Source organism: Rhinopithecus bieti, unplaced genomic scaffold, assembly GCF_001698545.2.
Source record: "Rhinopithecus bieti isolate Rb0 unplaced genomic scaffold, ASM169854v2 scaffold_19, whole genome shotgun sequence".
In the NCBI taxonomy this organism is placed as follows: Eukaryota; Metazoa; Chordata; class Mammalia; order Primates; family Cercopithecidae; genus Rhinopithecus; species Rhinopithecus bieti.
In genome coordinates this window covers 3,553,369-3,564,850 of record NW_016803360.1, presented here as the reverse complement: position 1 = coordinate 3,564,850, position 11,482 = coordinate 3,553,369, and the positions used below count along the sequence as shown (strand labels likewise).

Genomic DNA, 11,482 nt, shown 5'->3' with positions numbered 1-11,482 from the left:
TTTTTTTTTTTTTTTTTTAATAGAAGCAATTGAATCTTAAAGTCAGGTGATTAAAAAAATTTTTTTTAAAGGCATTTCAGGATATTTTGGACAACTGAAAAACTTGAGGGAGATTTGCAAAATGTTTGTAACCCAGTGCTATTGTGCACTTAAAAAGACTAGATGACAGAAATGTTATTTATTTTAGGACCTTAAGAACCAAAAGGTTGATCTCAGCATTCTGTTCTTATTAAGAGTAGATAATTAAATCATCACTTATTAGCCAAGTAATCATCCATTTCTTGTAGCAGTACCCCCTTCAACCCTGAAACTGTTGTTTTCTGTGCTCTGCTTCAACTTGGTTTTCTATTTTAACCAGAACTTTGATATGCGGTATTTTTTTTGCCATGCTTTTGAATGAAATTTGTGTGTCAAATGTGTAATACCTTAATTATAATTACTTAGCTTTACATTCAGCATAGTCCGTTGGTGTGGGTGTGAGTGTGGGGGTATTTATTGTAACCCTGACATGGAAGTGGTGAGAAGAAAGAGTAGTTTTGAAATTCTTGCCCATAACTACTCAGCTGCTAGAAAGGTAGCTTCTAATTTAAGAAAATGGCTAATCATTTTTTTCCTCTTAGAATAGTTTCCTAGGAAACCAATGTACATAGTCACAGTAAAACATAAAAGAGTGTAAACCAGAGGGAAAATAAAATTAAAATTGTGCTTTGACATTCGTGTTGATACTTAAAAAAATTAATCATCAAAAAGTGTAGGTATTCTAATTTAAAAAATGGTCACAGACTGTTGAGAAACATAAATATACATGGCAACAGATGAATACTAATAATATCAACGGACTTTAAATGTATCCTCAGTTTTGGAATTGGCACAGGTAAATTCTTACTTTCTTAACTGTGAGATGCTATCAGGACCAGCTATGTAATTTGCAAGGTCAGGGACAAACTGAAAATATAGGGCCTCTTATTTAATTTCATGATGTAACAGCAGAGTATTAAACTACGTATGGAACCCTCCTGAGCCTGGAGCCCTGTGTGGCTGCACGGGTCTCATGCCCACGAAGTCTACCCTGGTTATTTAATGGGACTGAATAAAACTACATCCATATTTACTTCTAAACTTGATTTTGATTAAAACAGGCATTTTCACTTTTATATAAATGAATATAAATATTATTTTTCTGAACCACAGACTTTTAATAATGTATGCATTTATGACATTTATTAACTTTTTGAATTAACTTTAGCTTCTGTCACTTTGTTTGTATGTGAGCCTGTTAGTATGTAAGCATGTGTATACACTGCATAGATGTATTTTGTAGTTCAGAGCTTCTTACTGTGATTCAAAGGTCAACAGTGAGAAAATAACAGTAATCTTGGTTATTGGCTCTAGGTCTTTTTCTGTTAATTGCATTAAAACTGTAAATTTACCAAATAATCAAATTTAGAAGTATCTTCTCCAAAGCTTAAACCTGGTGTTTTCAGCAAAGAGATTTTTAAATGTAAATTCCTTTCTGGAGGATTACAACAAACCAAAAAAAGCCAAAACAAAGTTAAACTTACGATATCTTTGAAATCTTGATGTAAATATGTGAAAATTATTTGACTAGTATTTATAGTCGTAGGAACTTTTATATTCTTTGACATGATCAGGTGGAAACCCAACCATTCCCGTACCAGGTACGTCCAGACCCGACTCGTATAGTGATAATTATTTGGCACTAACTGTTGTTTTGGAAATTTTACTGTGATAGGTAGGTAATATTCCAGAAAGTAAATGCAGGGTGTGGAAGAAGTTTATTCCAGGAATCTGATCCACTCTGAGGAAATTAATTAAATGGTAAATTACTAGCTTTACAAGAGATTACTGCTCATTACCTCCCTCTTTTTTTCCTTTTAGTTTCTCAGTGTAGAATAAAACAACAATTAACACTTCAAAATCTTTTGAGGTTTTTCATTAAAAGTTTACTATCTTCCAGCAATGTTTTGGAATTGGAACCCAGTTTAAGGACTGTGCTCTCAAAGACTGCACAATTGAACTATGGATTGCTAGTCACCACAGTCTCCCTGCCCACTTCCCATGCACCATTGATAGGATTTTTGAGTATACTCTTTATTATTAAAATAAAAGCTAAATATTGCCTAGAGACAATAGTACTCTTCCCAAATGTTTTTGTGTAGTGAATGCATTAGAATTTTTTTAAAAAAGAAATAAATAAAGCATATGAATTGGGTTCTTTTCCCCCGGCCCCCCAGACCAGGCATCTAACCTTGTTGGTGAAGAGAAGCTGATCCCACCTGAGGAGACACCTGCCCCTGAAACAGACATCAACCTGGAGGTATCATTTGCCGAGCAAGCACTCAATCTGAAAGAGAGCTCCAAGGAGAAAATCCAGAAGAGCAAAGGCGATGATGTCACATTACCTGTATGTAGTACACTGTTTATAAATATACATATATGTGCATACACATATACATATATATACACACAGTTATACACACACACATACATATATATATAGAGAGAGAGAGAGACAGACAGACAGACAGACGGAGACAGACAGAGACAGACAGAGAAAGATGAGGTCTCACTATGTTGCCCAGGCTTATCTCAAACTCCTGGGCTCCAGCAATCCTCCCACCTCAGCCTCCCAAAGTCTTGGGATTACAGGGATGAGCCATCACACCTGGCTCAGGATATATTTTTCATCAACTTTTATTTTAAAATGTGGAACCCACAGAAAAGTTGAAAGAATACTGTGGCAAACGCCATTTGGCCTTCATAGATCAATTCAACAGTTACTAACATTTTATAACCTCTTTCTCTTTTCCGTATCTATCTATATGTATGTTCTAACTTTGTTTTTAGTTTAATACTTAAGAAATTTAAACTGAAGTGATAATCATATTTAATATACAGTCATATCAAAATTTTCCCAATTGTCACAATGTTGTTCTTTATAGCTTCTCCCTTTTCCACTCCCATTTGGGTTCCAAACAAGGGTCATATACTATATTTGTTGTCATGTCTGTTTGGTTTTCTTGAATCTAGGTCAGTCTCCTGCTTTTCTTCAGTATTATCGAAGAGTCCAAATCAGTTTTCTGATTGTTTCCTCAGGACTGGGATTCAAGTTATACATTTTTAGCCACATTTACTGCATGGAGGATGTTTATGCCTTCGATTGCATCATCAGAAGAGATGCATGGTACCAGCTGGTCCCTTTATTGGTGTTAGAAGTTTGATCACCAACTTGTCTAAGGAGAGATGTTCACTAGATCTCCTCATCATAAAAAGATACCTTTCCTATGTGCAATTAATAATAATTTGTCATCCTTGAGACTGAGCAAATATTTTTTATGTCAGTAAAGCCTATTTGGCCAGTGGTTTCACCATCCATTTGTAACTTTGCCTTAAACAATAACTAACCTGGTGCTTAAGAAATGGCTATTTTAAAATTCTATTATTCCTTCTACACTTACTGGCTGACACAGTCTTCCATAATTGCTTCTTCAGTTTCTAGCACAAGATGTTCCAGGCTCTCTTTGTAATTTTCTCCCTGCAGACTTGAAAGCATCCATTTCTCCAAGAAGCTCTGGTACTTTTTAGCAGCAAATTGTGTTTAGAAACCAAGCTCTGTGTAGTGAATGTTCTCATTGCTATTGAATATCTTGTATTTTCTAAAAAATACATTTATTATGCAGAATTTCACACAGGCAAAAGTTAAAAGAATGGTATTCTGAACCCCAAATACTTAGCACTTAGCCCTAACATTTGTTAGCCCATGGCCAATCCTGACCTATTCATACCCCCACCCAGTTCCCTATTCTGTGTTATTTTGAAATACATCTCTGAATTACATTTTATCATCTATATTTCTAAAAGACAAAGAGGGGATTTTAAAACTCCTAACCATATAACCATTATTGTACCAAAAATGCTAACAATTTTTAACTTCAAATATCTAAGCAGTGTTCAGATTTCAAATTGTATCACATCATTTTATGATCTTTTTATACAGGTTGAGTCAGGATCCAAATAAGGCTCATGTATTGTATTGCAATTAGTTGATACATCTTTTAAGAATTTTTAAATCTCCTTCTCTGTTTCTTTTTCCCTCTCTCTTTCCTTCCTTCCTCCTTTCTTCCTTGCCCTCTATCCCTTTCTCTCTCTCACTATTTTTCCGTGCTCCCTCCTCATTACTTTATTAAAGAAACCTGGTTAATAAATTGTGGCGAGTTTCCCCCTCTGACTATTCCCCTGGTGTAGTTTAACATGTACTTTTGTTTCTTATCAATTAGTTGACTTTAAATTGATCAATTTAAATTGACTTTAAATTTTCACTTTTTTGGAAGGGGTCAAGACTACGTCAGATATGTGATTGTGTGTTTTCTGTTGGGAAGCTCATAATATCTGTTTCTTTTTTTTTTTGTCAGTGTAGCAGCTGTTGCTGATCAATACCTGGATCCATTAATTTATTAATGGTTACAAAATTGTGATCTAATATTTTCTTCTTTTTTATTTATTAATTTGGCTATTTCTTTGCAAACAACTTTCTGAAAGTGGTCATTTTTACCTTCTCTTTGTTGTCAGAAATTGTTGACTTACTAACAGTTTTCACCTGTGACCAATTAATGTTTTAATTTGCTTTGTAAAAAATAGTCTTAACTCATAGACTTATTTTTATTTGTGAAAGTAGTCTTAACTCATGGATTTATACATATTTGACATGATCCTGGACAAGATTTTACAGGCTTGTCTGGTGTATTTTCTGTTCCAGACCTAGACTGATTTGTTTCTGCAGGAAACCCTGATTCCGTTTAGCAGAAATAGACTTTTGTGACTGGGATCAGGACACTAGAAGTGTTCATTTCTCTGGGCTGGTCATTACTTTTGAGCCTTTTCAGAGGACAGAAGTACATGAGCATCTTCTGTCTTCCATGCTGAGAATTGTAGTTCTCAGGAAATGGCAGGTGATATATTTAGAATATCACATAATTGTATGTTTGCTTTATCCTACGCTAATGCACAGCATTCTCGGAGTATGCTAATACTACCATCAATAATATGATTACTAGAAATGGTTTAAACTTGTTTTTCTTTCTTTCTTGTGTGTGTGTGTGTGTGTGTGTGTGTTTTGGGGGTACATCCTAAAAGGGATTTTATAAGTAAAATTATTGTGTTTTAGGTTGCTTAGGATTGTTACTCTTTGTATGGTTAAGCCATCAACTGCATACCTTGTTTGGTTAATTTGCTTTATTTTATTATCAATTTTTAGAGATTGCTTTTCTTGAAATTTAATTTTGGTTTACAAGTATGTAAAATACTTACGTAGTCCAACATTAAAGTTGAAAAACAAAGTGTATTGAAAGTCTAGCTTTTATCCTTCAGCTACCAACCTATTCAATCCCTCCTCTTAGAGGCAAACTTTCATATATATGTATATATATTCATATATGTGTGTGTGTATATATTTATGTGTGTATACATATATGTGTGTATATGTGTGTATATATGTGTATATATGTATATATATGTATATACACGTATATATACACCAACCTATTCAATCCCTCCTCTTAGAAGCAAACTTTCTTTCCTTTTAATATCATGGTTTATCCTTCTGTTCGTAGATAACTGGTGGCTCACTATGCAGTTTCGTCCATATTGATTTTTGTTTTGTTGACTTAGTGGTGTATTCTGGAAATCATACCATAGTAGTATAGAGAAATATTTCTCACTTCTTTTTATTAGATACATTGTACTCCATTGTATGGATGTATCATAATTTTTCGAGTCAGTCCCCTAATGGTGGACATCTGAATTGTTTCCAGGCTCTCTTGTATATATGTGTGTATGTGTATGTGTATATATGTGTGTGTGTATATATATATATATATATATGTGTGTGTATATATATATGTGTGTGTATATATGTGTGTGTGTGTGTGTGTGTGTGTGTGTGTGTGTGTGTGTGTATTTTTTTTTTTTGAGATGGAGTTTCACTCTTGTTGCCCAGGCTGGAGTGCAATGGCGCGATCTCAGCTCACTGCAATCTCCGTCTCCTGGATACAAGCAATTCTCCTGCCTCAACCTCCCAAATAGCTGGGATTATAGGTGCCTGCCACCACGTCCGGATGATTTTTGTATTTTTGGTAGAGACGGGGTCTCACCATGTTGGCCAGGCTGGTCTTGAACGCCTCTCCTCAGGTGATCCTCCTGCTTCGGCCTCCCCAAACACTAGGATTACAGGCATGAGCCACAGTGCCTGGCCTTCTTGTATATTTTTAAAACTCTGTGTTTATACCTAATGGGAAAAGTAAAAGAGTATGCAAATTGGCCTAAAATGATGATCCACTCTGCCAGACTATCCTCAGGAAAAGTCTGTTTTTGTTTTTGTTTTTTTTTCTCGAGATGGAGTCTTGCTCTGTTGCCCAGGCACCATCTTGGCTCACTGCAACCTCTGCCTCTCAGGTTCAAGTGATTCTCCTGCCTCAGCTTCCTGAGTAGCTGGGATTACAGGCATGCACCACCATGCCTGGCTAATTTTTTGTATTTTTGGTAGAGACAGGGTTTCACCATGTTGGCCCGGCTGGTCTTGAACTCCTGACCTTGTGATCTGCCCAGCTCGGCCTCCCAAAGTGCTGGGATTACAGGCATGAGCCGCTGTGCGTGGCCGAAAAGTATGTTTTCTGTTTTTTTTTTGTTTGTTTGTTTGTTTTTTGTTTTGAGACGGAGTCTCGCTCTGTCGCCCAGGCTGGAGTGCAGTGGCCGGATCTCAGCTCACTGCAAGCTCCACCTCCCGGGTTTACGCCATTCTCCTGCCTCAGCCTCCCAAGTAGCTGGGACTACAGGCGCCCGCCAACTCGCCCGGCTAGTTTTTTGTATTTTTTAGTAGAGACGGGGTTTCGCCGTGTTAGCTAGGTTGGTCTCGATCTCCTGACCTCGCGATCCACCCATCTCGGCCTCCCAAAGTGCTGGGATTACAGGCTTGAGCCACCGCGCCCGGCCCGAAAAGTATGTTTTCAAAGTGACAGTCTTTGTCACAAAATATGGAAAGGTTTTAAATTGAAAGATAGTAGAATCTAATTAAACAAAATGAAGACATTGTTGGCTTTTAAGTTGTTGACTCAAACAATGGAATGAAATATAATCAGTCTCCACTTGAGAGCTTTCAAAACAAAACTCCCTCTGCCATTTTCTTCTCTCTTTAACTAATTTACCTTCACCTAGCGTCTTAATTATATGCATGTTGTGCCCCAAGTTTAAAATGACCTCTCCATTTCTACCCCTCTGTTCCGTATTTGCCAAGGAAACCTTAATCTGTTCTTCAGAGACTAGCTTAAGATCAGTTTTCCTGTTCAGTCTTTCCTGATCATGAACTTATATTAGATCAAATAAATATATGAAATCACCTTTGATTTAGGTTGCATCCTTTAGACATTACTGTTAATCTATCCATGTATTTATTTATGCAAATAGGCTTATACTCATCTATACAAACTTTATTTTAGTCCATTTGTCTTCTAGAAGGTGTGGACTCTGTTAAATTTCTACAAGTCCTTCCCATGGTCGAAGAAGTAAGATTTCTATTCACTACTCTGAGGCAGGTGTCTAAGTAGATAAAACCTTCAGTTCCATTTCTGTTCCATGCTCCTCTGCTTCTGTGAATAAGCAGTAGGCTTTATGTAATACGTTGTTCTCTGTTGACCTCATTTCATATTCACTTCCTTTTCCTCACAGCATCGAGCAGTCTTTGTTAATTCTTTATGATCTCTCACAGTGGATTCAAATTTCTCCTCTTAAATTTGGAGATCGGGTTTTATAACCTTTAATTTGCTTTAGTTTGAAAACTTAGCTACGTAGTGTGTACACATTATATCTCAGAAATTATGGTCTATAATTATTTATCAGATGACATCCAGGAGGTAGATATCCCTGTTTTTCATACATGGAAACAAGTTAGAGAGGTAACTTGACATGCTGAGGCTTGACATTAATGACTACGCTTTTGAAGACTTTCTCTTGCTTTCCAAGTCAAAGCTAGAGCGATTTGATGAGTAAAAAAGTCGTTTATTATTAGTGATGAAATGCCTAAGGACCCCCAAATGCAAATCCTACAAAAGAGCAACACAGCCAGGGAAAGCTACCTAGTTAATTTATGGTAACACATGGGAATCAATGACCTTATATTTTTTGTGAAAATTTTTATTTTATTCTTTTCTTTTTTCTTTCTTTTTTTTTTGTTTTGTTTTGAAACTGAGTTTCACTCTTGTTTCCCAGGCTAGAGTGCAATGGCGCAATCCTGTCTCACTGCATCCTCCACCTCCTGAGTTCAAGTGATTCTCCTTCCTCAGCCTCCTAACTAGGATTATAGGCACCTGCCACCACACCCGGCTAGTTTTTGTGTTTTTAGTAGAGATGGGGTTTCACCATGTTGGTCAGGCTGGTCTTGAACTCCTGACCTTAGGTGATCCAGCTGCCTCAGCCTCCCAAAGTGCTGAGATTACAGGTGTGAGCCACCATGCCTGGCCTTATTCTTTTCTTTAAACACATTTTCCAAGAGGTAGAGAACTTTTCTCTTGCTGAAATTTCACTGCTTTCTCTTAGCCAACGAACTGAACCATTCAGTCTATTAACTAAACAAAAAACGACAGGAAACTTCATAAATATTTAAAGCTGCTGCTATGAATTAAACATTGGGATAAAGAACTAACTCCTTCATTAAGCACAATGTTTAAATAAATAAATAAATAAATAAGCTCATGACATATATTGCTAGGTAAATCAAATATTTGAATTAATAATATTTCAGGATTCTGTAAACATTTACCTTGGGTAATGCTTTAAACGGCTGTATTACGTGTGTTTGGCTTATTAGACCCAAAGCAACTGATTTTAATGAAACATTTAGCACTTAAAAAAAAGGTAAATATGGTTGGTTCAGCATTCAGAAAATGAAGCAATTAGCAGAAATATAGGACCAAACATGGGAAAAATGTGGCCAGTTTTGTGTGATTTTTAAAAAGGAAAACTCAGTAGAACTCATAGAAAATCAGGGGAACACGAAGCCAGTGGCCCTCCACCTCACTGAGTTTGATTCTATGCTCTCCTCCCTGTAGGATGTGCGTCCTCATTCATTTAGTGGACTGTGACAGACCACCCGTAGTGTGCCAGGTCTGTGGTACAACAGGGTTACAGAAGTGATTAAGAAGTGGCTGTTCTCCTTGAGGGGCTCACAGTACCACATCAACACCTATCAACCTAGATATCTCCCTGCCTACTCTGGTAGATGGGAAACATGGAGTAAAACAGAATGGTTACAAAACTTAGGATTTAGGAGAACTGAATTTGCATCCTCATGACATCACTGGCTTCGTGGCTATGTTTAAGGGACTTAACTGAGTCTCAGTTTCCCCATCTAGAAGATGCTGTAATAATTCTTATCTTATTAGGACTTTTGCAGAATTAAGTGAACTGTTTTTCGATAAGATAATTATTATTTTCAATTTTTTCTTACCTTGCCATGACACGCAGGAATAAAGGAAGACCATGAAATGTTGATATTATTTTAAAAGCTCCATGAAAAAATATAATATGTAATACTTTTTGAGTGCTATTTATCATTTGATCTTCACCACAACCTTATAAGTTAGGTTCAGTTGTTCTCATTTTACAGATGAGGAGGCTAAGGCACAGAAGGGGACATTGTTTGCCAAAGGTCACATAGAAAGTGATGAAAACAGGATTTGCCACCTGTAGTCTGGCTCCACCCTCTTGAATCCAGTGCAGTGCCCCATGGAGGCCATCCTGCCCCCTGCTGGAAATTTGCTTAGGCCCCATCTTCAGTGATGTTCATTCTGTTTATTTAATGTTCTCCTAGGAAAAAAACACATTACAAACAGTTAAGAAAGACCCCTTCCTCTTACAGTGGACTTGAAGTCTCTCTTTTGGAATTGAGTTTGTTTAAAGGGAATTAGCTTCTCACTTAAAGTCATAGGTTTTACGAATTGCTCTAGGAGAGTGACTCCAACATTTTCATCTCACAACTCCTTCATACACTTAAAAATTATTAAGAGCCTCAAAAACCTTCTGTTTATGTGGGTTATACTTATGGACACTTACCATATCTGAAAATAAAATTGAGAAATTGAAAAAATATTAGTCCATTTAATATAAGAATATTATAGTTAAAATAAATACCCTTTTCTCAAAATGGAAAATAGCCATATTTTCTAAAAATTAAGTGTATCATGGTTTTAATTTTAGCAAGTCTCTAATGTCTGGTTTTAGTTGAAGTCAGCTGGATTCTCATATTTATGTTTGCATTCAGTCTGTTGCAATGGCACTCATTTACATCTGGAAAACTGCACTGTATACTCATGAGACAATGAGAGTTTGAAAGGCAAAATAATGCCTCATTACTAGTTATTAAAATAGTTCTGGACGTTTTGGAAGGGTTTGGATACCCCCAATTGTCCCTGGACTACACTTTGAGAATTATTGCTTTAGGACATGTCTTTTGCCCTAGTATTGAGACGATGAAGTATTAACGATAAGATGCAAGTAGTACCAAAGCAAAGGGAATAAAATAGATGCAGTTAAATCAGCTAATCAGCAATTGAGTTAAATGGAAAATTCAAAGGTAAACCCAAACTGTAAGAGAATGATCAGTTTTAATAATAGGTAAACACAATGGGATTGTAATTTGTATTAAATGTACACACTAGTGAAATTTGCCTTTTTATCTTGTGGTTTGCTTTCTAATGTTTAATGTGTTTAATATTAAAAGATGATATTTGAGAAAGGCAGAAAAACACACCACTGTGTGCTTGTGATTATGAAGTAACATCTTAGTCCCAGTTTATTCAGCAGTGAAAGTAATATACAAGTTGAGTATCCCTAATCCAAAAATCAAAAATCCTAAATGTTCCAAAATCAGAACCTCTTTGAGCACTGGCATGATGCCACAGTGAAAAATCCCACACATAAGTACTTAACACAAAATTAGTTTCATGCAAATTAGTTAAAATATTTTGGAAAATTGCTTTCAGGCTATGTGTATATAAAACATAAATGAATTTTGTGTTTAGACTTGGGACCCATCCCAAGATGTCTTATTGTGTATATACAAATATTTCAAAATCTGAAATCCAGAGCACTTCTGGTCTCAAGCAGTCTGGATGAGGTATACTCAACCTGCAGTAGCAACCACATAAAAGCACTTGGGAAGTGCTGGGCACTAAATCTCACAACAGCCCTCTGAATTCGGTGGTCTGTCCACCTCCTCTTCCTCCTTTTTGTTGTCCCTCCCCTTCCCTCTCACCCTTCCCTTCCCTCTCACCCTCCCCTTCCCTCTCACCCTCCCCTTCCCTCTCTCCCTCCCCTTCCCTCTCGCCCTCCCCTTCCCTCTCACCCTTCCCGTTTCCCTTTCCCCTCCCCATTTCCCTTTCCCCTCCCTATTTCCCTCCCCATTTCTCTTTCC

General features: G+C 36.7%; 1 protein-coding gene across 1 annotated transcript in view; it reads left to right on the top strand.

Moving 5' to 3' along the window:
* Window positions 1-11,482, top strand: part of ARHGAP18 (Rho GTPase activating protein 18) — a 136,177-nt gene that overhangs the window by 83,012 nt on the left and 41,683 nt on the right. The window contains exon 5 of the mRNA XM_017879367.1: window positions 2,256-2,425. Coding sequence (XP_017734856.1) covers window positions 2,256-2,425 — 170 coding nt within the window. The remainder of the gene's footprint in view (window positions 1-2,255; window positions 2,426-11,482) is intronic.